This window comes from Petromyzon marinus, chromosome 43 (genome assembly GCF_048934315.1).
Source record: "Petromyzon marinus isolate PM22_M1 ecotype Great Lakes invasive population chromosome 43, UKy_Petmar_22M1.pri1.0, whole genome shotgun sequence".
Lineage (NCBI taxonomy): Eukaryota > Metazoa > Chordata > Hyperoartia > Petromyzontiformes > Petromyzontidae > Petromyzon > Petromyzon marinus.
The window spans coordinates 8,144,388-8,170,340 of NC_133709.1; the positions used below are offsets into that span (position 1 = coordinate 8,144,388).

The 25,953-nt window shown below is 46.1% G+C and overlaps 1 protein-coding gene and 6 non-coding genes across 8 annotated transcripts; 3 read left to right on the top strand and 4 right to left on the bottom strand.

Annotated features, from left to right (window-relative positions):
• Positions 1 to 3,220: 3,220 nt before the first annotated feature.
• LOC116951769 (5S ribosomal RNA) lies at positions 3,221 to 3,339 on the bottom strand. The gene has a single exon (XR_004404338.2). It is a non-coding gene; the product is annotated as a 5S ribosomal RNA (ribosomal RNA).
• A 669-nt stretch (positions 3,340 to 4,008) lies between these two features.
• On the top strand, positions 4,009 to 4,127 carry LOC116951731 (5S ribosomal RNA). Its single transcript, XR_004404301.1, has one exon. It is a non-coding gene; the product is annotated as a 5S ribosomal RNA (ribosomal RNA).
• A 1,106-nt stretch (positions 4,128 to 5,233) lies between these two features.
• On the bottom strand, positions 5,234 to 5,352 carry LOC116951732 (5S ribosomal RNA). Its single transcript, XR_004404302.1, has one exon. It is a non-coding gene; the product is annotated as a 5S ribosomal RNA (ribosomal RNA).
• Positions 5,353 to 6,025: 673 nt separating this feature from the next.
• LOC116951716 (5S ribosomal RNA) lies at positions 6,026 to 6,144 on the top strand. Its single transcript, XR_004404289.2, has one exon. It is a non-coding gene; the product is annotated as a 5S ribosomal RNA (ribosomal RNA).
• Positions 6,145 to 8,499: 2,355 nt separating this feature from the next.
• LOC116951737 (5S ribosomal RNA) lies at positions 8,500 to 8,618 on the bottom strand. Its single transcript, XR_004404306.2, has one exon. It is a non-coding gene; the product is annotated as a 5S ribosomal RNA (ribosomal RNA).
• A 659-nt stretch (positions 8,619 to 9,277) lies between these two features.
• LOC116951738 (5S ribosomal RNA) lies at positions 9,278 to 9,396 on the top strand. The gene has a single exon (XR_004404307.1). It is a non-coding gene; the product is annotated as a 5S ribosomal RNA (ribosomal RNA).
• Positions 9,397 to 11,395: 1,999 nt separating this feature from the next.
• LOC116951348 (visinin-like protein 1) lies at positions 11,396 to 25,723 on the bottom strand. 2 transcript variants are annotated; one of them, XM_032969877.2, is made up of 4 exons: positions 25,565 to 25,723; positions 20,766 to 20,935; positions 17,092 to 17,307; positions 11,396 to 16,325 (listed from the first exon to the last, which is right to left on the bottom strand). In XM_032969877.2, the coding sequence occupies exons 2-4, from the start codon at positions 20,925 to 20,927 to the stop codon at positions 16,128 to 16,130; spliced, it is 576 nt and encodes a 191-aa protein (XP_032825768.1). In that variant the 5' UTR covers positions 20,928 to 20,935; positions 25,565 to 25,723; the 3' UTR covers positions 11,396 to 16,127. The 2 variants fall into 2 exon arrangements, with proteins under 2 accessions (XP_032825768.1, XP_032825769.1); XM_032969878.2 differs by having other exon boundaries at positions 20,766 to 20,953; positions 25,565 to 25,706.
• Positions 25,724 to 25,953: the final 230 nt, after the last annotated feature.

A 25,953-nucleotide genomic window follows, 5' to 3' on the forward strand; every position in this document is an offset into this window, starting at 1 on the left:
CACGCCCCTCCCCCCCGCACCCCCTCACCCCCGCACCCCCCCCGCACTCCCTCCCCCCCGCACCCCCCCCCCGCACTCCCTCCCCCCCGCACCCCTCCCCGCACTCCCTCCCCCCCCCGCACTCCCTCCCCAGCACTCCCCCCCCGCACTCCCCCCCCGCACCCCCTCACCCCCGCACCCCCCCCCGCACTCCCTCCCCCCCGCACTCCCTCCCCCCCGCACCCCCCCCCGCACCCCCCCCGCACTCCCTCCCCCCCACACCCCCTCCCCCCCCCGCACTCCCTTCCCCCCGCACCCCCCCCCGCACTCCCTCCACCCCCCCGCACTCCCCTCCCCCCCGCACCCCCTCCCCCCCGCACCCCCCCCGCACTCCCTCCACCCCCCCGCACCCCCCCCGCACTCCCCTCCCCCCGCACTCCCCCCCCTCACTCTCCCCCCGCACCCCTCTCCCCCCCGCACTCCCCTCCCCCCCGCACCCCCCCGCACTCCCCACCCCCCTGCACCCCCCCCCGCACTCCCTCCCCCCCGCACTCCCTCCCCCCCGCACCCCCCCCGCACTCCCCTCCCCCCCGCACCCCCTCCCCCCCGCACCCCCGCACTCCCTCCCCCCCGCACCCCCCCCCGCACTCCCCCCCGCACTCCCTCCCCCCCGCACCCCCTCCCCCCCGCACCCCCTCCCCCCCGCACTCCCTCCCCCCCGCACTCCCTCCCCCCCGCACCCCCTCCCCCCCGCACTCCCTCCCCCCCGCACCCCCCCCGCACTCCCTCCCCCCCGCACCCCTCCCCGCACTCTCCCCCGCACCCCCCCCGCACTCCCCTCCCCCCCGCACCCCCCCCCCCGCACCCCCCCGCACTCCCTCCCCCCCGCACTCCCTCCCCCCCGCACCCCCTCCCCCCCGCACTCCCCCCCCCCGCACCCCCTCCCCCCCCGCACCCCCCCCCCGCCCTTGACAGAATAATAAAAGGTTTCCCACCCCTGCTTTAAAGCTGCCCAATGGGCACTACCGGGGCGAGAATCAAGCGAGGAAAGCCGAGCCTGCTGCTGCTGCTGCTGCCGCCTACGCTGCCACTCACCCAAGCGTCCCACTACCCTGGACCTCGGAGCTGGACTCGCGGTGTCACAAGGACGCTGCGAGCGGCTTGAAGAAGGCAGGAAGGGCAGGGCAGGAGAGGGGGGCTCTTGACGGCCAAGATGTTGATGAAGATGAACTCTTCAACATTATGCCCCTGACTTAAACAAAAAAACAACCGCGCGGCCAATCATGCGCCTACCTGTGGTGACTCCCTCGGGTTTTTGCCCTTGCATGGATCGCCGCGGCCAGTGCTCCCGCGATCCATTGTCAGCCCTTCCGGAATGCAGTACTCACCCCTGTTAATCCAGATCAAAACTCCACGGAGCAATACACACCCGACGTGCGGGGGTCGGGGGGGGGGGAGGTCGTGGCGCTGCGTTCCCCTGACCTCATCGCCTGCCTCTCTCGCTTTTTCTGCCCCGGCTTCTCCCGACGTTGTGAATGACTCGTCGCGGCTGGCCCGGTAAACCTTTTTTTTTATTATTGTAGTAATAGGTTTTGCCCTTTTAACTGGCACAAAAAAACTGACACCTTTATTCAAGGCATCATGTTTGCAATAACCACAACACAAGCAGTCAAAAATGCAAACAAAAAGAGACAACTCTGATGATATTGGCACTGTCCTTGAATTTGATTGGTCCACACCCGAGACGGCTTTTCTTAGAGCCCTTAGTCTCCACTGGTGTTGGACCAGAATACGCCAAAAGGCGTCTAATTGTCCACGCTCAACTTTTTATTATTGTTGTTTATTTACACGCTTTCTATTAACTCACTGTTGTTGTCGTTGAATCCTCAAATCTTGTAACTCAATTTTAACCCACTTCCCAATGTGGTATCGACTGCAAACTTGGTATACTTATGTCATACAGATGACAATACTATATTCTATCATTACAAAAATAAAAACAATGTTTTAAACAACATTTTTTATATGTTAAGTTTCGGCTTGGGTCTAATTGTCCACTGCTCAACTGACGTTGGCTGTAAATCACCACGGGTCTCTTACTTTGTGGCAAGCTTCTGGGCCACTTCCTGGAGTCGTGGAGTTCTTCCATTACTAGTAGGGTACATTTCATTAAAGCGTGTTTAAAAAAAAAAAGTTTTTTTTATGTATTACTTATTGCGCCAATACACAATGAAGCCAATTCAGGGGCACCGCGGTGTAAATTGTCCTGCGAGGGCCTGCCAATGCCCTGACACCGGGAAACCTGTGGGACTTTCCGCATAGGGACCCTTCGGATTATAAAACCTGTTGTGCCAAGCAATCCCACGCCAGGACACTACTATGTGCGCTGTGTGTGTGTGTATTCAGTGTGGGGGCCAAGAGGGGTGGAGGGGGAGGGTCGCTTCGAGGCCATGGCACCACAATCCCCTGTAACTTGATTGACACCTGGGAATTAAGTGGCCGGCTGCGCCTTATACGTTACCGAAGAATCAGATTCCCTGATTGGTTTCTCATTTACAGAAGGACCTCACTCCACGACCTTAGCTGTAGTCCGATGGCCTAAATCTGGATGTGAGACGCTTGCATGATAACCACACATACTCGTGCTGAACATGCAAAAAAAAAACACACTCTGGTAATTATGTGCATTGTCTTTGACACTGATTGAAACCATGATTCCTTGCAAAAAGGTTTCTGTTTGTTGTTTGAGCATCTTAACACAAGTTTTATTGCCAGAAAGGGTAAACCCTATTTTTATTCTTTGATACTGGCAAGAAATGCCCCATGTTGTAGCTGCTCACCACGAGCGATAAATGCACTGATAGTGGCATGGTCCTTGTGCTGTTCGCCTTTTCTGGTCTGACACTGGTGAGACGAGGCCTTAAAGGAGACTGTCTCTGGTGTACACCAATCAATATAAAAGACAATGCGTCTATTACCAGAGCGTGTTTCTGTTTGAATGTTCACCACGAGTACGTGTGGTTAATGCAGACATGATTCATTGCAAAGGGTGTCTGTTTGGTGTTTAAACATCTTAACACCTCTTTTATTGCCAGAAAGGGTACAATCTATTCTTAGAACGCGGTGGGTTTACACAGTGCCCTCTAGGCACGAGAACCCGCCAGCCCCGCTGTGCGTGAGCGACACGCGGGGAAGACAGCGCTCCCCCTGCCGACGGAAAGAGGCAAAAGCCGGCAACAAAAGCCTACAACACCTGGTATTCCCAGGCGGTCTCCCATCCAAGTACTAACCAGGCTCGACCCTGCTTAGCTTCCGAGATCGGACGAGATCGGGCGTATTCAGGGTGATATGGTCGTAGGCGAGAGCTTAGTCATGATTTAGTAAATTCATCTCTAACGTTATCAGCTTCCGCTGATGTTTTTATAGCGAAAGAGCGTTTCCCATGAAACTCGTGTTCACCGCCAGCTACAGATCGCGACCCCAGAGCTCACTTCTGCCACTGTCAAGACCACAGCCCTTAGGGTGCCGTGGCTCTAAGCGTCACGGTGCAGTGAAGCTGCTGAGCTCAGTTAGAATCCCGGGCACGGCTAACATCATCGGTGGTGTCGAGTGATATCCGAACCAGGTCAGACTCTCTCCACCACTTCACCACCAACCCGCACCGTTGACCAGCGTGGTGAAGTATGCTCAATCAACCCCCAGGACAGGACAGAAATGGCGTGTTGTTGGGCTTCATCCATCAGTGGATAAACAAAGTGTGTACGTCATGGTTTAAATACACACAAATACTGTATATAAATATGATCACAACTCTTCTTCTGAGATAGATGCTTAACTTGGAGGCTGCTGCTGCTGCTGCTCCAGAGATGAGACCACTTGGCTTTGCACCGAGACGTCTCGAGTTGAACTCCACCGTGAATGCGAGGATGACTGCAGGCGGTGTCTTCACACGATGGGAAAGTTAAATAAGTGCAAAGGTGAAAGGCAAATACATTAGAGATGAATGTACTAAATCTTCACTGAGTTTTCGCCTACGACCATATCACCCTGAATACGCCCGATCTCGTCCGATCTCGGAAGCTAAGCAGGGTCGAGCCTGGTTAGTACTTGGATGGGAGACCGCCTGGGAATACCAGGTGTTGTAGGCTTTTGTTGCCACCTTTTGCCTCTTTCCGTCGGCAGGGGGAGCGCTGTCTTCCCCGCGTGTCGCTCACGCACAGCGGGGCTGGCGGGTTCTCGTCTCTAGGGGGCACCGCTACCTCGGCTTCGAGCTGCACCGACTACGCGCCTGGTCATTCCGTGTCGTGCATTGTAGACTTTTGTGCTCCACTCGGACCCACAGCTAACAGAGGGGGCCTCCGATATCAACGTCACGCAGTTCACCAGCGTTCACTCACTCTGTTTGTGAGACACCGATTGTCAAAAACCAGCCCAGAATTTGTTCATGTGGTCAACCATTGCTAATGAAACGATTCACTCAGGTAGCCTGGCTGATGGGATGTGGAACAAAATTATTTTTTTGTGGATTTCGCGCTGCTAAGAGGATTATCGCTGGTGCCGACATGAAAGCATTCTTATATAATGCGTTGTGCCAAGATAATTTCATTACTTTACTTTCAATATAAATTAGAACGATTTAGAAGACGTAATTTTTTAGCCATTAAAGGATGTGTGACTCAATCAGCACTAACAGTTCAACTGTTCTTATGCCAATTTTAAAAAGATGGGTCATCAAAATGAGGTGTTTTAACGTGTTATTGCAAAAGAGCAACTTAGCTCAATGGGCTTTACTCGATGGGAAATGAGCTTCTTTTGAATAATTGGCTGAATCTGGACTTAAAGCTTTCGTGCCTGCAGGAATTCATATTCTTGGGTCTTTCAGTAAAGTCACGTAGATAGGATCAAATTAACGATGTAATTTTTTGTTATGTTCTTTTAACCTATCTACTTGACTTTACCAAAGCACCCAAGAATAATAATTGGCTGCTAGAAATGTCCACATGATAATAAGCTACTTCGTTGAACTGTGGCACGTTCATATGCGAGGGCCCCTCTGTTCGCTGTGGGTCCCAGTGGAGCACAAAAGTCTACAATGCACGACACGGAATGACCAGGCGCGTAGTCGGTGCAGCTCGAGGCCGAGATAGCGGTGCCCCCTAGAGACGAGAACCCGCCAGCCCCGCTGTGCGTGAGCGACACGCGGGGAAGACAGCGCTCCCCCTGCCGACGGAAAGAGGCAAAAGCCGACAACAAAAGCCTACAACACCTGGTATTCCCAGGCGGTCTCCCATCCAAGTACTAACCAGGCTCGACCCTGCTTAGCTTCCGAGATCGGACGAGATCGGGCGTATTCAGGGTGATATGGTCGTAGGCAAGAGCTCAGTGATGATTTAGTAAGTTCATCTCTAACCTTAACAGCTCTTTTTAATGTTCACAGCGAATGAGCTTTTCTCATGAAACTCGTGTTCACCGCCAGCTACAGATCGCGACCCCAGAGCTCACTGCTGCCACTGTCAAGACCACAGCCCTTAGGGTGCCGTGGCTCTAAGCGTCACGGTGCAGTGAAGCTGCTGAGCTGAGTTAGAATCCCGGGCACGGCTAACATCATCGGTGGTGTCGAGTGATATCCGAACCAGGTCAGCCTCTCTCCACCCCCACCACTTCACCACCAACCCGCACCGTCGACCAGCGTGGTGAAGTATGCTCAATCAACCCCCAGGACAGGACAGACATAGCGTGTTGTAGGTCTTCATCCATCAGTGGATAAACAAAGTGTGTACGTCATGGTTTAAATACACACAAATACTGTATATGAATATGATGACAACTCTTCTTCTGAGATAGATGCTCAACTTGGAGGCTGCTGCTGATGCTGCTCCAGAGATGAGACCACTTGGCTTTGCACCGAGACGCCTTGAGTTGAACTCCACCGTGAATGCGAGGATGACTGCAGGTGGTGTCTTCACACGATGGGAAAGTTAAATAAGTTCAAAGGTGAAAGGCAAATGCATTAGAGATGAATTGACTAAATCTTCACTGAGCTCTCGCCTACGACCATATCACCCTGAATACGCCCGATCTCGTCCGATCTCGGAAGCTAAGCAGGGTCGAGCCTGGTTAGTACTTGGATGGGAGACCGCCTGGGAATACCAGGTGTTGTAGGCTTTTGTTGCCGGCTTTTGCCTCTTTCCGTCGGCAGGGGGAGCGCTGTCTTCCCCGCGTGTCGCTCACGCACAGCGGGGCTGGCGGGTTCTCGTCTCTAGGGGGCACCGCTACCTCGGCCTCGAGCTGCACCGACTACGCGCCTGGTCATTCCGTGTCGTGCATTGTAGACTTTTGTGCTCCACTCGGACCCACAGCTAACAGAGGGGGCCTCCGATATCAACGTCACGCAGTTCACATGCGTTCACTCACTCTGTTTGTGAGACACCGATTGTCAAAACCAGCCCAGAATTTGTTCATGTGGTCAACCATTGCTAATGAAACGATTCACTCAGGTAGCCTGGCTGATGGGATGTGGAACAAAATTCTTTTATTTTGTGGATTTCGCGCTGCTAAGTGGATTATCGCTGGTGCTGACATGAAAGCATTCTCATATAATGCGTTGTGTCAAGATAATTTCATTACTTTACTTTCAATATAAATTAGAACGATTTAGAAGACGTAATTTTTTATCCATTAAAGGATGTGTGACTCAATCACCACTAACAGTTCAACTGTTCTTATGCCAATTTAAAAAAGATGGGTCATCAAAATGAGGAGTTTTAACGTGTTATTCTCATCAGGTCCCATGGTGTAAATAAGTGCAAGACGCCAACTCTAATTTCCCACTATCCCCTCTTCAGTGGGCAGTGAACAAAACCCACTTGTTGCACCCCACTTCTTTGTACAGAGATTCCCGCCCTCACGATCCCCCAGAGACCAGCGTGAACGCGCGGCCAAATAAGCCCCATTACCCACTCGGCATGTGGAGGCCCTCATCCAGAAGTGCATTGACAGAGGGCTGTGTACGTTCAATCAGGCAGCTGTAAGGCAATGTTATAGCTGAAAGCCAGAAATAGAACTCAGATCGTCAACCCTACACTGACTCGTGTGGTAGAGTACCAAGATTCTAAATCCGGCACTGGGACCTCCTCATCATTGGTATTGGGGTTCCGATTGTTTTCATTGCCGATCATTGTTTTAAGCAAATTAAATAGGAAACAATGGGACATGTAAAATTTAGAAATAAACATTTCTTGAAATCTTTATCTCTGGTTACCTTGGGAGGGGATGAAGGTTTATAATGGCTGTCGGTGACCCACGGTTGGAATCTGGGTTTCAATCGCCCATAAATTACAAGTGCTCTCCAGTGTGAGTTGATGGTCCCAACTTGCTCTTCAAAGGAATGCACAAAACAAGCCATCAAACTTTTCTCGTGACTTAATCGTCATCTTCATCAGCCATGGTCAATCCACTGCTGGATGAAGCCCCCCCCCCCACCCTAAACCATCCCCATTTCAGGTGATCCTGCCATCAAATGATCATTTGCTCTCTTCAAGACAGTGAATTTTGCGCTGAACGTTACTATTTCTATTTTACCAGGTAAGGCTCACTAAGCTGTATAGCGCTTCTTTAGAAGCGTCCTGGCCACAAATGATAGCTCAACAAAGTGGCTGTGGAAGTTTCTGGCAGCCAAATACTCAAAAACAAGTAAACACACACTTTTAATATTTTAGTCGTGGCTTCATTCTAATTATTTCCAAGTCTAGGAATTAATTATTTTTTGTTTTCCCCATTTTTGCCGTTCAGTGTCAGTGTCAATTTGGATAAAAACATTTAAGGTAGCTGCCGCAAAGTGTTTGTGGAACCAACTAGTTTATTCATGTCTCAGCATCTCCATGCTGCCACCTCTTTCCTCGTTAAAACTGACTCTGTGAATACAATCACGAAAGTTTAAGTGTGAATGCCATTTTAAACATAATTTCTACTTAAAGTTTTTTTTTATTCTGGAATGCTGCGATGTCTGCCGGCTGAGTCGCCCTTGCAAAAGAGCAACTTAGCTCAATGGGCTTTACTCAATGGGAAAAGAGCTTCTTTTGAATAATTGGCTGAATCTGGACTTAAAGCTTTCGTGACTGCAGGAATTCATATTCTTGGGTCTTTCAGTAAAGTCACGTAGATAGGATCAAATTAAAGATGTAATTTTTTGTTATGTTCTTTTAACCTATCTACTTGACTTTACCAAAACACCCAAGAAAAATAATTGGCTGCTAGAAATGTCCACATGATAATAAGCTACTTCGTTGAACTGTGGGACGTTCATATGCGAGGGCCCCTCTGTTCGCTGTGGGTCCCAGTGGAGCACAAAAGTCTACAATGCACGACACGGAATGACCAGGCGCGTAGTCGGTGCAGCTCGAGGCCGAGGTAGCGGTGCCCCCTAGAGACGAGAATCCGCCAGCCCCGCTGTGCGTGAGCGACACGCGGGGAAGACAGCGCTCCCCCTGCCGACGGAAAGAGGCAAAAGCCGGCAACAAAAGCCTACAACACCTGGTATTCCCAGGCGGTCTCCCATCCAAGTACTAACCAGGCTCGACCCTGCTTCGCTTCCGAGATCGGACGAGATCGGGCGTATTCAGGGTGATATGGTCGTAGGCAACAGCTCAGTGAAGATTCAGTTTATTCATCTCTAACCTTACCAGCTCTTTTTAATGTTCACAGCGAATGAGCGTTTCCCATGAAACTCGTGTTCACCGCCAGCTACAGATCGCGACCCCAGAGCTCACTTCTGCCACTGTCAAGACCACAGCCCTTAGGGTGCCGTGGCTCTAAGCGTCACGGTGCAGTGAAGCTGCTGAGCTGAGTTAGAATCCCGGGCACGGCTAACATCATCGGTGGTGTCGAGTGATATCCGAACCAGGTCAGCCTCTCTCCACCCCCACCACCAACCCGCATCGTCGACCAGCGTGGTGAAGTATGCTCAATCAACCCCCAGGACAGGACAAATATGGCGTATTGTAGGTCTTCATCCATCAGTGGATAAACAAAGTGTGTACGTCATGGTTTAAATACACACAAATACTGTATATAAATATGATCACAACTCTTCTTCTGAGATAGATGCTTAACTTGGAGGCTGCTGCTGCTCCAGAGATGAGACCACTTGGCTTTGCACCGAGACGTCTCGAGTTGTACTCCACCGTGAATGCGAGGATGACTGCAGGTGGTGTCTTCACACGATGGGAAAGTTAAATAAGTTCAAAGGTGAAAGGCAAATGCATTAGAGATGAATTGACTAAATCTTCACTGAGCTCTCGCCTACGACCATATCACCCTGAATACGCCCGATCTCGTCCGATCTCGGAAGCTAAGCAGGGTCGAGCCTGGTTAGTACTTGGATGGGAGACCGCCTGGGAATACCAGGTGTTGTAGGCTTTTGTTGCCGGCTTTTGCCTCTTTCCGTCGGCAGGGGGAGCGCTGTCTTCCCCGCGTGTCGCTCACGCACAGCGGGGCTGGCGGGTTCTCGTCTCTAGGGGGCACCGCTACCTCGGCCTGAAGCTGACAACTTTATTTTACAGCCCTCAGTTTTTACTCCACTGCTGGATTATTGTTTTTCCCCAAGGAACTGCAAACAGCTTTCGCCCGATGAAGCAGTGGGGCTGGCCCGTCTGGCCGGACCATCCCCCTCGCTCGTCTCCTCGATTTCCCTCCGGCAGGTTCTTCTTGGGCCGGAGCACGGCATGGTGGAACAAAAATCCTACCAACGTTTCCACCAGATGAAAGGCAGTCCACTACACGAGTCGTCCTAGTAAGGGAACTTTATTGTTCCAAGCAACACCAACACGTGTAGGGCACGAACACGGATCCTTTCGGCGAGACCTCATCTCCCGTAGCTCCTTTTTCTCCCCCTCGCTGACATTTCCTCTTTCCCGTCAATGGGGGTTTTCCCCCAATCTACCTCATCCCGCCTAGCACCCCCTTCTCCTTATTTCTATGAGCGTGGTCCCTTGTCCTCTACGTGACGCCTACACTCAGCCCAACGTGCCCCCACAAATTCTACAAATGTACCTGCAGAAAGCCATAAGAACTTATACGCCATAATCATTGTTGTGGTTTCAAGATGCTTTGGTAATTCTTCAACGTTAACATTCCGGATTATTTGGTTATAGGCAGATCTTGTCTGCGTGTACCACACTGCAAGGCGTACAAAGACAGTTCCCCTATGTAGCCATACGCAGGACTGTTGCTGCAAGTGCTGTTGGCGACTGGTGTGGTCTAAACCACACCCGGTCACATTTGTCTCCCGAATGCTGATGTTCAGTTATTCACGCATCACTCCAGATACTAATTTAAGGTCTCGTCGACCGCAGGAAAGGCCCGAATTCTGATATCACTGGCCCCAAATGTTAGCCGTGAATCGAACCCAATTCGTAGTGCAATGCGCGTTACATTTCTCCCACTACTCCAAACATACACGCAGACACTACGGGAGACGGAGCGATTAAATAAGATCATGTGCAGGGACTAAATTGATTGTTACATTTGTAGGAGACATGCAGGTTGTTAATCATCAAGAGATAGTGTAGGAGACTTGGAAGCGTCTTGCCAGTTAGCCATTATCTGGGGAAAAGTCATGAGTGAATTTTGGGGAGGGGCACGGGCAGAAATGGCCCTCAAACTGGTTACATTAATTAATGTATTTTCAGTAGTTTACAATTAAGATTAAAAATCAATTATATGCACCCGCGATTCCGAAGGTAAGGGACAAAGCGAACCCCCCCCCCCCCAAGTCAAACGCCTCCTTTGGGCAAAGCCCTGGGCAATGATTGACTGACTAACAATGAAGGCAGATCGGGGGATAAAGGAAGAGAGAGCAGTGGGGAGTTCTGAGTGCTGAGTTTCTGGAGCGTGTGTTATCTGCTGTATGACTGGCTGCATTACCTTTGGTTCATCTTTGCTCAACACCGCATGAGCTGAATTCTTTCACATTGCATGGCCGTGATGGATGGCGATGGTTGATAATTCACTGTGTAACCAGGAAAACTATTTTGTTCCTGGGTAGTAAGTGTTATTTCCTAATTGTTTATGCCTCAAACGTACAGAAAATTGCTATTATTCCCCACAAACTTTGCTTTTGTGACCACGACAATGATATTTTGAAATTGACCTATTTTCAATGAGAAAACGTGTGCATGAGTGTCATTCCTTCACATAAAGTCCTGGTCACAAAAGCAAAGTTTGGGGGGAATAGCCATTTTCTATACTTTTGAGGCATAATCAATTAGGAAATAACACTTACTAGCCAGGAACAAAAATCGTGTTACATAGTATATTGGGTATTTTCATATACATTTACAAATATATTCTATAAAAGCTACACTTTTCAAAAAAACCTGCTGATTACCTTGTGCGAATATAATAACTAAAAAAAATATTGTTTCCAAGTGTAATTTATTAACGGGAAATAAAAGGAATGCAGCAATTGCGATGTTTACGTCAAAATGACACGGACATTTTCCATTAAACAACCGCACTGAAAGCAGTAAATGAGAACCAACATCCTCACCACTTTTACCTTGATTGATCCATCTTAACCATCACCGGCACGTTAACCACCACGTTAACCATAACCACCACGTTTTACACCGTCGTATCAATAATCATATTCATATGATTATTCGTATCAATCACCATCCCTGTAGCCATCGCTACCTTAACTATGATCACCTCTTCAGCCATCTCCACCATACTAACAACCACCTTAGCCATCACCTTTAGAACCACCTTCGCCATTATCATTGAATAAACCATCATCACCTTGATTATCAATGCCTGAATCATCACCACTTTAACAATAGCACTTAAATAATTATCATCACTTACACCAACATCATCATTATTGTTATTGCACTAACAGACATGACTAGTTACACACTACTTGGGGAATTATCTGTTCCTGTTAATGTCTACACCAGCATAGACATAAAGGTACGCAACCATTTGTCAAAAAAAACTTTCGTACGCAGAAATATGCGTGCACCACCAAGATAAATAGTTGTCAGTGTTTATAACCGGGTTTGGTGGTGTGTTCCACTATTTTTAGAGGCGAGGATTGGCGGATCACACGTAGATTTGTGAAACTCCCCAAGCCGATGCACCCCAAGATGAGCAAGCGATGACAGCATAGCCAGTGACATGAATCTATCTCTGGAGAGCTTTGGGTGTCACCCACTTGTACGCGTGGATTTTTAATTTTACAGGTACTGCCATTTCCTCCCACATGAAGCCAAATGGTATTTAATGCAACTGGTCAAATATCTCAATGCAGGAACATCATGAAATAGTCTTCATGCTCAATGAGACTTTTTAGAATCAAAATAAGGCAGTCCAGTTCCTATCGGTGTCACGTAACAATTATTACTATCAATGACCATAGCCGACATGCTGCCTTGATAAAATCGACGAACCAAGGCTTGATGCCTTCATGTTGGGCCTCAAGATTAAGGCCATGATGCCTTGAATGTGACACGAAGACAAACCCTCATGCCTTGATGCGAGGCCAAGGCACACTCATCAATGAAGGAAAACAACATGACGTCCAATGAGTTTTTTGATTGCTAGTTGCACACAAGACTATAAACTGCAATTTCTCTGTCATTTACAGTGGTGTAAAATCAGAGAAATAATAACTTAAAAGTGATTTATACAGCTGCCCATGTACATGTGTAGGATTATGGTGATTGTAATTCTGTGACTTTGTGGCAAATTTTGCCATCAACCAGAGGGGTAGACGTGCACCCAGTGCTTAATTTAAGCTGGAACAGTCCAGAATGCTTCTCTGGGCATAAAAAAATCACAAAAAGTTGTATTACTTTGATTATAATCATTTCAACTCGTAACGTGCCGCACAGTATTCGCCCACGTTCCAAGTGAGATAATGTCTCAGAAGGGCGAGCCACCACAGACAAGAAGCAAGGCAGCCACGCAATGAACCGGCGCTACAAACAATTGCCCTAGCTATGCAGTCGTCTATATAAATAAGGTGTTAACATGTGAGAGGAAACCGAAGCACGAGGAGAAAACCCATGCGTGCAAGGGGACAACATTCTATTCCATAGAGATGGAACAGGTGGAGTCCACATTTTCTGTACCGCCTTCTCATGGAAAGGCAGAATATGGCACGTGTACGCCCACGGGAAGGCAGTTTCACAACATCTGTGTGATCAACCAACCCTTGCGTCCATAGTGCTGGATTACATGCGTGCACCACCAATCCTGCTCAGGAATCCTAAGACTATAGGATACAATAATTTAGATTATGGATAAGTATGTATTGTACTAATAGCCTTACCTCAATAATCCCTACTCCAAGCCAGCCTCGCAGCATTCTGGAAATATAGTGATAAATTAAGCTCTGTGTGTACCCATAATGCACTGGCAACAGGGCACCATTTCAAACATTGTGTTCATAATTAGGAGTTCCCCTTTTCACTGCAGTTGTCAAGAATGTTTTCTCACATTCTTGTTTTAAATTAATAACTAGTGTATTTTGACTCTGTCAAGCCCATTATGTATATTTACACTCATTACAGACTTAAGACATGTATTACATTTGATAATTATATTGTTCTGAAATCTTTTTGTTCAAATACGTTTGACCACTTTTTATTTCCGCTTACAATGAAAAATGTCACTTGTAAAAACATCGTTTAAGCAATAAGTATGGCACTGCTTCTTGATACTAAACCAACATCAATTAACATCAATTAAGCTATGGTACTAGCTGCGTGTAGATGTTGCAATGTTTTTAATGTTTTGGTTGTCAAAACCACAAATGTATTCATAAAGATGACATTCCTCTGCTATTTGGATGACTTCTAGCATCAAATTACCCTTGCTCAAAATGCACAGCGCAATTATAATAAGAAAATGTACCTGCTTAAAAAAAATCGTCCCATTAAACACACCTGACAACCAAAACATTTTTGTCTGCAAATGTACAACACAATCGACATATACGGTATTCTGCTATAAATTATCACAAATTTCCATCACGGTCAACGCCACTACTAGAGGAAGCTAAGGTGCACGCCATGAAGTGTTGTGGGGCTAAGCTCATGACGAGTTTCATCACGATCACTCGACATAAAAATTAATTTAAAAAACGGGAGAGACTACTATCCCCGCAAATGTGCAGAAAGAAACCGAGTCTTTAGCACTATTGTCTCCACAGATTTTGATCCAATCATAGAGCAGATTTTCGTCCATTCACAATACTGTAGCTTCCTTAAGTGCTAACCCATTTGCTGTCTTTCCAATTCCCAGTGCTTTAGCTCCTAGTTAATGACATGTGCAGGGAAGCCACGTATTACATTTTCGCGTAGGATTAGGAGTTTAGTGTTTGCAGCTCGGGTTTAGAGTTCTTATTTAGCGATTATAGTGCAGTATTATAGGTTACTAGGGGTTGTTCGGGGGCGCCTGTGGCGCCCCCTCACAACCATTTACGGCCTTCGGCCAGGAATGTCACCAAAAAAATTGCACACGAACGACGCATTCACGCAAGCACCCGATGCTCCGTTTTGAAGTTCTAAAAATAAACATTTTGAATTGTATTATGATTTGAATTAGATAATTGTATTTCTTCATTAAAAGCTTATATCATTTTACATCAGGAATACTTAATTGAAAGCGACATTTCGTGGGAATTTCCTCTCGTCGTTAAGTAGATGGCCTTGCTGGGGGTTTGGTTCGATGCGGACTTTCAGCTGCCTCTGTATAGCCCTGCCAAGCGTTGGTTGGCTGCTTGGTCCAGGTCACGTGACACACTTCAACCAATCCGTGCCGCGTTAGTCACAATGACAGAATGACAGACCTGGGTGTTTATATAAAGAGATGGTTTGGCATTTGAGATTAGGGTTGAGTGTTAATAGTTAGCGTTTGGTATTAAAGTGTAGGGTTATGTTTTAGGATTTATGGTTCCAAGTTGGCGTTCAGGGGTTAGGGTTTATGATTCAAAGTTATGGTTTAGAGTTAGGGTGATGATTAAGGTTTTAGGGTGAGACTTGGGGGAACAGGGCAGTAGTACCCAAGTCCGGTTTTATTACCACAAGCATGTGTGGGGTCAGTAGTCTCTGCCTTAAAAATAACGCATATCTGGAATGTGGAGAAGTTCACTCCTGATTCAAGGATGCCATGACGCAACGGTGCGACTCCACTTAGGGAGGCGCGAGAGGCTGTGACAGCGGTGGGGTATCTCACAAAGCGTGTTCCTGTGTCCCGGGTAGCGTGCACGACACAATCAGTGTGGGTCACATTGACTCAGAGCAGTGTGCACCTTCCTACATCTGCAACCAATCTCAGTCACCTGTTAGCAGCACTAAAAACTACAGTGGTAAGTAATGACCAATCACACACTCGGCTAAAGCTTTTGTTCGTGGTCGAAAAGGCTCGGAACTTGTTAACCTGCAAACGGATTCCTTATTTCTGTACTTGTTAACGTGCAATCTGATTTGACAGGACTAAAATTATTATTGAGATTCACTCCTCATCCCCCACCCTTCGTCACTCCACCATTATCGGGTAAATTGTCGAGATTCAGGGGGGAGATCTTAGAAATCAGATTTTTTTTTTTACTCAGTTATACAGTTTTGTTTGTGCTATTTTCCGAATTGACTTGCTCATAATTTGCTCCAAATAAAAGTTAATGATATCAATTCATGAATTGAGATAAATCTGTGAATCAATTGTTACATCCCTATGAAAAAAAGCCTAGCCCATGAAAATCAAATGTTAAGAAGCCTAACCATTAAAACGAATCATGTTGTACCATAACAAGGCCAACCTCGAGAAATGGAATTGCCTCTTCACGAGCCTATCCCTACAGAAAACTGACAGCAGGTAAACAAGCCTCGGTCTATAAAAAAAAATTTAAAGAAGGGAAAAAAACAAGGATTTTAAAAATATCAACGTAACACTGTCCATTGAATGATAACTGAGATTATAGAGGTGCACTGTTCAAACACCACACTGAACAGGCCGGAATTCAAGCCTAGTCACGCGACGAGCCACCGGGCTCGCTCCACCACTCTCGAGCTGAGCCACCCAACCCTTGGCCCTGCGATGGCAAAGACACAAAGAGAGACAGACGCAGAGAGAGTGAGAGGGGATCACTTCTGGATGTCGCACTGCAGAAGCAGCACGATGGATGGGTCGCTGCGAGCCGCCTCCTTGAACTCATCGAGCGAGATCTGATCGTCGTTGTTCTTGTCCATCTTGCTGAAGATGCGGTCGACACGCTGCTCGGGAGTGAGGCCATCCTCATTCATCTTCATCATGATCACCGTGCCCACCATCTTGTAGATGGCCTTTGGGGCGGGCGAGAGGATATAAAGGTCAAGAAGTGCACGTTGAAATTTTAAATGTAGAAAAATAAGACTGACAATATAAAACTGTAGCGTTTGGTCTTTGATTACAGGTGCCTGTGGAGGATTCTAGGGATATCATGGATAGGGTAAATAACTCGTAAGTTCTGAATAAATTGCAGCTGGAAAGTGTTGTACACATAATCAGTAAGCATGTGACGATGCACAAATCCACGTATTAAAAGTAATTTTCATATTCTCTGTGACAATCAGTTTACTTAAACCATCTCACCTCAGTGATCTGATACATATCTCAATGTTGATCTCACCTCACTGAACTAAACCACCTCACCTCCATACCATTTAAATTTATAAATAATCGAAATGCAACTGCATCTTAAGGCACTATACAAGAAGAAAGACGCATTGAGATGAGGCGGTACATTTAAATGTTAAGGCGAAGTGATGAACTATCGAGTGAAGGGCATGGAGAAAAGATTAATTCTATATTGGACAAGGCACATTTCGATGGAATTTGCGAGTCATCTGCAAAGAGGAACAACACCTTAATCCTGGACTCAAACAAATAGGTGTGAGTGGAGCCATGTGGATAGTCAGGAGAAGGGAGTTTCAGACTTCAGGGGCAACACCAGTGGAGAAGCAGCGATCTCCATTTGAGAAGAGGTCGACCGGGAGTTTCGACAATGACCAGGAACGTTCTCTCCACGTCGGTCTCACCTCAGTGACGACATAACAATGACCCTCTCACCTCGATGATCTCCAGCATCTCGCGGCGAGAGATGTGCCCGTCTCCGTCCAGGTCATACATATTGAAGGCCCAGTTGAGCTTCTGCTCGAAGTTGCCACGTGAGGTGATGCTGAGGGCGCAGATGAACTCCCGGAAGTCGATGGTGCCGTCGCCATTCTTGTCGAAGGTGCGGAATGCGTGCTGTGCGAACTTGGACGCATCTCCATAGGGGAAGAACTGGAATGATTCGAGGGCGACGCGCAACACAGAAGGGTGAGATTACAATTGACGAGGCGTGGCCTGCTAACTGTGCTTACATGGAGGGGTGCCATGGGTGGTACGGTACAGCACATCATGAATCCAAAATGTTCATTTAACCTTGTGTACATGCCCATGTACATTCCCTTTTGTTGATCCAAATCTGAGTCTCACCAGTGGTGAGACTCATGCCACTAAGGAAAACAAACTCACCATTTGAATACATATTTAATTACAGTCATACAAGCTGGACATGCCAGACTAATAAAATTACTGTATGATAAATACATGGTGTGTTTTCGAATAAGCATGCCTCATCATATTGTTTACATAATACAGACTGGGCTAGCCAGTACATAAGGGAGCCTAATGTCATTGTTCAGCAACCCGCAATGACCAGCATTATACATCATGGAATATCCACTGCTGGATGAAGGCCTCCCTAAGCCTTTCAGTAATGGGGCTTGATTTACTATACTTCACTATGCTGGTCATTGCAGGTTGACGATATGGAGGGGGGTTATCTAGGACTGGTTCAGATATCACTCGCCACTGGTGTTAGCCGTAATTAACAGTCTCCTTGACAATTATAAACCAAAACAATAAATAAGATCACACTTAACAAAACAATAACTTGAGATGAATGTGTGATATAAATCTAATTAATTTAAATAGTTTTTAACTAAAAGTGAAAATAAAGTGTTCAATAATCAGAGTCGAGCCGCTGCTCCTCCGAATTCGAGAGGAGCAGTTGAGGTGGTGCGAGCACCTGGTAAGGATGCCTCCGATAGACTCCCCCTGGAACTCTACAAGGCACGTGCTACTGGGCAAAGAACCCCAGGGCCGGCCCAGGACACGCTGGCGGGACTACACGTCGCTCGGCTGGCCTGGGAATGCCTCGGAATTCCCCAGGAAGAGTTAGAGTCTGTTCCCCAGGGACAGGGAAGGTCTGGACCGCCCTACTCAACATGCTGCCACCAGTACAAGCGGATTGAGAAATGAACAATAATCGTTCGATCATAAAGTATTAAAGCTTTCGTGACTGCATAAAATTACTCATTGGTTTTTTCGGTAAAGTCACGTATGTAAAAATACAATACAATTATATTAAAACAAAAAACAATCACGACGTTTCGATCACAATGCAAGCGATCTTAATCAGGTGTCAAGAACAAATCACGGAGGTAAATACAACAAAAAGATGAGAGACGAGAATTCAACAAACCTGAAAAAACATTATGTGAAGCACATCCAGTCAGGCAAACAACACAGTTAGACACTTCCTGGCGGGCCACGAAATTTAACACTCTTCTGAAATTCGTGGCCCGCCAGGAAGTGTCTAACTGTGTTGTTTGCCTGACTGGATGTGCTTCACATAATGTTTTTTCAGGTTTGTTGAATTCTCGTCTCTCATCTTTATGTTGTATTTACCTCCGTGATTTGTTCTTGACACCTGATGAAGATCGCTTGCGTTGTGATCGAAACGTGGTGAGTTTTTTGTTTTAATATAATTTAATTGTATTTCTACATACGTGACTTTACCGAAAAAACCAATGAGTAATAATCGTTCGCTTAAAATAATGAAGGCCCTTGTAATGCCTTGCCATGTCATGGCACGATAGAAAGTATTATTACTTAGGAACAACGATGAATGTATCACCTTCCGCGATGCATTATATTATCTCATATACAGTGATAATCATGACTGATGTAAATTATAATGATGGTCTTGAAGGGCTAGAAAGATGAAAATGTGCACATATGTAGTCTGGTTGAGCTCAAGATAAATATGAGGAAAACAAAGGTCAAGTATGAAAAGTTCGATGCACAAACAAAATATCTGTTGGAGGGACACAACTTGAAAATATGTCACGTTATAAATACCTCACGAAAGTTATTGAAGGTGGACTAGGATTTAAATTATGATTGGAGTGCCTTTTGCAACACGAATTTAACATGTGAAAATAAAGGTCATGTGTAGGAGATTGTGGCATCGTGAGACAGCGGGAAGCAGAGGTGGCTTGGAGAAGAGGCCTTCATCCACCAGTAAACAGATCATGACTGTTCCTGCTAACGATAGTAATCAGTCTAGTCTAGCTTCATAATTAGAAAAATCTGAAAAGCAATACGTGTATTTCAAATTTGGGCCACCAAAAATTACGGCCCAGAGACTCGTTGTATTCATAGGGTAGGCTCAGTCATTGCTTTACAAATATACAATTGTCATCTTCAGTAGTTTACATGCCATGGAGTGTGACGTTAAAGCAGATAGGTTGGCGAAGCCCACTATGAGATTATAGTAATATAATAATGTACATTAAAGCACTGAGATTAAAATACATTATGCCAGCCATTAAGAGAGGTGTATTTTCTTTGTAAAGGAATTCATGAATCACAAAGTGATTCATGAATTCACTCAAACTCATCATTGGTTTCAAATTAGCAAGGCACTTATCACTCTGTAAAATGTAAAAATGACAACACGATGGAGCATCTCGTTAAGCCAACATGTTAAATAAGTGTCATGTCAATCAGTAAAGTAGTACCAGAATACATATTTAATCAGTGGTAAAAGTTGGACATGCCAGCCCGATACGCGAGCCTCATGCTACTTTATATACATGAAGAAAAACCTCATTACGTAAAATGAATCCTAATACAAGCTGGGTTGGCAGGTCCATTAAGCAGGCAATTTATTAAGCATTTAGTCATCGTGAATAAATATTGAAAGAATACAACCATGTCTTACTAGTCCATCAAGCTAGCTATTACCAATTTGATAAGCAACCGCAGCATATGAATGCAAGTACTGTACATATTTAACCAGAATAAAACAATCTGGACAAGCCAGACAATGAAGCGAGCCTCAAAGTCACATTGTTAAGCAGCCTCAGGATCTGAATAGAGCACATTAATTTGAAATGGCACAAGCTGTGCTTCTTATTCCACGCAGAAAATGTCATGCAATTTTGTTAAACGGCCTCATCATCTGAACACGTTGAGTTAAGTGACACAAGTTGGGCTTGTTTTTTTAATTAAGTGAGCCTCCTGACAATGTATTAATCAACCTTCATATAATAATTACAGAAACACAACCTGCCAGAGACAAAACATTTACACGTATAATCAGGGAACAACCATAAATCACAACCATCATATTGTGAATTAAGAAACGGTAAAGGGCTTGGGCAGGACACGTCACGAGTCAGGAGGATAGCCGGTGGAAGAGACTGGTAAGAGAATGGCAGCCAAAGAAGTGAATCCCCCGAAAAGGACACCCACCGCAGAGATGTAGGCATGAGACGATCAGTTATGAGCAGATGAAGGATGGTAGGAGCATGGACAGGCCTTCATCCAGCAGTGAATTGACAATGACTGATGGTGATGAACACAAGCTGGACAAGCCATTCCAAATCATTACAATAACGCAGATGCACCTTGACATAGAGCTGCTGAAACTCATTGAGGTTGAGGCGCCCGCTCGGACAGTCCTTCAGAAAGCCCTTGTACCACTGCTTCAGCTCCTGCTCATTGAACTCTGTATTCTTGAGCAGATCCTCCAGCACCTCGGGTGCCAGCTTGCTGTTGTGCTTGCCCATGGCTGCAACTGCACGCAACACAACAGCTGGGCATGGGCACATGGGCCAGACTCTGCTGATAAGAGTCAGGGAACTTTAATCTGAAACAATTTCAGCGTTTGCTTTGCGTAAATAACAAATGCTGCCGGAAAACATTGCTCTGTAAGGGTAATCGGCTGATGGACAAAAACATAATTTTTATTTAATGTAAATAACAAATATTGAGAATGGAATTCATGTCTGTTCATTATACACTCAACACGTTGATCATCGCAATGTCTTATAACAGGAAAATATACATAGGCTGACATTTCAGGCAATGGCTCTTCTTAAAAGCACAGAAAAACATGTACACTGTGGGACCCGAGGAAATATGGTACATTTTAAGAGAGTTGACCATTTTGATGTTGATATAAAAAGCAAATGTCTATCAGTTAACATTGATTATCAAACTAACATGTAGAAAGTTTAAAATCTATATGTATCATCTTGATTATAAACTATGAATAATCTACAATAGGATGAAGGGCTTCCCAAGGCATCACCATTCCATTATGATTCTGCGATGCAACAATCCACATATAATAATAACTGATATGTATACATTGCTTTGAATAGAAATACAAAATACCATTTTGGAAATGTTATTGTATATATAAAACGCACATATTTGTTACGCTTGTGATACAGTTCATTTAAAACATGGTTGGTGCACCACGCACGAGTCACGCACAATCTGCCCGGAGAAGTAGGAAATGGCCAGCAGATGGCAGTACAGCAAGTTGGATTAGAGAAGTTGATGGATGATGCAGATTTGCGAAATAAATCCCAAACCAGCTGAGCTGCGAGGTAGCCATGGTATGGACAAGTATACAAAAATGGATTATTGAATCCATCTGTGCGGATCTTTGAGTGTGTTATCTCTTTACACATTTGCACTGGGTACTCCGGCTTCCTCTCCCACATGCAAAACACTCGTTAAAAAGTAACTGGTCAAACATTCCAATGCAGGACCCCTTTGATAGACATTTTGGAAACTTAGTTAGGCTTTAGTGTATAAGTACAGAACACTGTAATTCGTATTATTTTCTGACAGGTTGGAGAAGTGGAGTAGCGCACCTTTCACCGGTGTGATTTCCGGGCACGACTATGATCAGTGGATAGGGAAATTTTAAACGGATTTCCTTAATCTCTGACTGTGTGTGCAGCTGATATTAGAGTTCAATGTCTGGTCAGGTTTAACTTATAATCCCATCGTCCCTCCACAAAAAGCATTTTTTGTTGCATTTTGTGGAAAGTGATCGTGGTTGCTCTGCAGATAAAGGACTCTTCGTTATCAGCGGTGTAGCATGGTTGGCATGCGTACTGTTGAAAAAAAAGGAAATGGGACCCCTGTCTAATTCTCCCCTCCAGCCCGTGGGGCCCTGTACAATTGCACCACCTGTACACTCGATAGCCATGCCACTGCCGCCATGTACTCGCACAGAGATCCATAGACTCATGTAGAAACCCACAGACTGACATAGTGACCTTTAGGCGTGCACGGAGACCCATAAACTCTCATAAAGACCAACAGATTCACATAAAGACCCAGTGGCGTAGTGTGGTTGGCATGAGCCTGGTACATGGGATGAATGGGGGGGGGGGGGCCCTTTCCAATTCCACTTCTTCATAACCCAGGGCCTGGGCCCCTCTGGCCCATGAGCCGCCGATGCAGTTGCACCGCCTGCACACTCCACCGTAATTCTACTCTTGACATGGGAACGTGAAATTTCCACCCCCAACTGGTTTGCTCAGGGAGACACTGACATTTTATTTAAACATGATTTCGGGGCATGACGCATAAGCATAATGGCTAGCGAATGACGAGGAGCATGAGTTACATGTTGACGAGACATCTGATACACGTCGTCATGGTGATATTCCGCTTCGTTGGTGATGAGGAAAATCATGACAAAAATCTGGCAAAAGTGAACGTTTCTGCAATGACTCATGAATCTATGACCAAATCACACTAAATACGCCCCCAGCTCATCGGACCTCGGATGTTAACCAGTGTTGAGCCTGGTTAGTACGGGTGAGACTCAGGGGCTTGCCAGGTGTTGTAGGCATGACGCTGGGAAATGTGCCCAGGAGATGTCAGTGTTTAGTTTTGCCCCCTCATCATTCGAGGTGGGTATCCTCTTGGTTCTGCCGTTTCCTCCCCATGTGAATCCACGCTCATGAATGGAATTGGTCAAACATTCCAATGTAGCAGAAATAACTCCTGAGACTCAGCGAGGTTTCACTAGGTTACTAATTGCCATTCACACTTTGAAATACTGCACACTTAAAATACATAAAAACACAGAGTATTAATAAATATTTATTTGTAAACACCAGCCCTTTGTGAATTCACAACTGGGTGAATGCTTTCCCCATTCCGTGTCGGTCGTGGGGGGTTACTTGACCATACTTCACCACGCTTATCGGCGTCTGACGGTGAAAGGGAGCCCAGGACAGGTTCAGACACCAAATCACCACTGATGTTAACTGTGAACTGGAACTGATGTTAGCCGTGAACAGGAATCGCATAGCCCCATGTGGATTGATAGGAGAGTAATTCACGTAAATCCATCAATATTATAACATTTGAACACTCCGATTCATGCATTAAGCGCCGAAGACACACAACCGCAGTGTGGCATGTATCACACATAGGGATGGAGCTTGCGTTGTTTGCGAGCACCTATCAAAGCGGGCACGGCGAACACACGCGCGCACACACAAACGTGTATACTCTTTGGTTCTTTCGGTAAAGTTACGTAGGTATAAAATAAAATAAATCACGACGTTTCGATCGCAACACAAGCGGGTCGTTCTTATGACTATTAGTTTAAATAACAACCTGGTAAAAGCTACAACGGGAAAGTACGAGAGCTACCCGATGACCAACACGAAGCGGGGAGGCGTTCTTCGGGAATGTGGAAAATGAAAAAAAATGAGTGCACATTAAGCATCGTTTAAAATAGAAACTGGCAATCGAGTAAATAGTTGAGCGTTTAAGATAGTGGAGAGCACAGACGGAATGACGATAGAAGCGGGTAAATGTGGATCAGGTTAATGTGGATCGGCTGAGTGATCGGGGTGACTAAAGGGGTCAGATAGAGGATTTGGTAAGAGAGCGGATTAAATAAGCGGACAGTCTCGATTTAAAGCTTTCGTGACTGCAAGGATTCATATTCTTTGGTTCTTTCGGTAAAGTCACGTAGAATGAGAATAAAATAATAAATTGATAAAATAAAATAACACAATAAAATTCTCACGACGTTTCGGCCACAACACAAGCGGCCTTCATCAGGTGAAGGGACGAGACTGTCTGGAGTCCAGCGCTGTCACTCCAGACAGTCTCGTCCCCTTCACCTGATGAAGGCCGCTTGTGTTGTGGCCGAAACGTCGTGGGAATATTATTGCGTTATTTGATTTTATCAATTTATTATTTTATTCTCATTCTACGTGACTTTACCGAAAGAACCAAAGAATAAGCGGACAGTCCTTCGCACATCTTTCCGTCGACGTAAAATAAAAACAAATAAAGGAGTTTTTTTGTTTGTTTGCTTGTTTATTTATTCTATCCCATCAGAGACACACACAGACACATACACGCGCTGTCTTTCTCGTTGGGAGCGCATCATTTTGAGCAACATCGATTCGCCACGAGCAAAAAACTCTGGACGAGGTTTTCGACGTTTCGCCGGCTCATCGGCGGCGTCAAGAAGAACTTGCCTGAAACAATTGGCGGTGAATCTGATTAAATAATTGCGCGCGAAAACAACAATCACTCCTTTAGCGTCTCTGTGGCAAAACAACAACAACAAAAAATAAGCGCCGAAATAAATAAGCGGAACAATATTCTGTGTGCTCTCCACGCAGGAAAAAGAAAAAAAAGAGCGAAAATATAAAAGTGTTTTATCTTACGTGGTGAAACAATGGTGAAAAATAAGCCGTCGGGGTAAAAAGGGGAGCGAGGTATATAGCAGCGGGTCGAGTAAGCGGCTAAAAGCGATGGGATAAATGAAAGGGTTAAAGGAATCGTATAAGTGATCGAATGCAAAGTCTGAGATTGTAGCGGGTACATTATCGCTTAAAGTGACGGCGTACAGGGCCGGGCGAGTTGGCGAGTCGATGGATAGATGCCCGCGTTAATTAAGGTAGAGGAATGTGGTAAATGATGGGGGTAGATTACGAGGTTATTTGTTGGTAAACGATGGGGGGGGGGGTAAAAGGGCGACGAGGTAAATGATGTGGGGAAATTGCAAATGGAATTAAAGGATGAGGTAAATGGTAAATTACGAGGAAGATCGCGGAGTAAATTGTGGTTCATTGATGGGGGGGGGGGGGGGGGGGAAATAGTCATGGTAAATGATGGTAAGTTACGTGGTAAATTATGGTGGCGCTAAACGATGGCGTATACGGCGATACGCGGCGGCGTGAAATACCAGGTGTGTGGGTTGGAAAATGTTGAGGTAAATTAAGAGGTTAACGGTGGCAAAATAACGGTCAATAATGAGGTAAATTGTGTGGGAGATGGTGATAAATGTTGAGGTAGATGGTGGTAAAGGATGAGGTAAATGGGGGTGTAAATGGCGGGAAAAGAGGGAGCCCGTAATGATTCCTACCTCCGCTGTCGTTCGGCCTCGGAGACTCGCGGCTGCAGCGAGAGACGAATCGCGAACCCAGCGGCACGGGGGGCGCGTGCGTGAGCGCGCGCGAGTGTGTGTAGATGTGTGTATGTATGTGTATGTGTAGATGTGTGTAGATGTGTGTGTAGACGTGTGTGTGTAGACGTGTGTGTGTAGACGTGTGTGTGTGTAGACGTGTGTGTGTGTAGACGTGTGTGCAGACGTGTGTGTAGACGTGTGTGTGTGTATGTGTGTGTATGTGTAGATGTGTGTGTAGACGTGTGTGTGTAGACGTGTGTGTGTAGATGTGTGTGTAGACGTGTCTGTGTAGATGTGTCTGTGTAGATGTGTCTGTGTAGATGTGTGTGTGTACGTGTGTGTGTAGA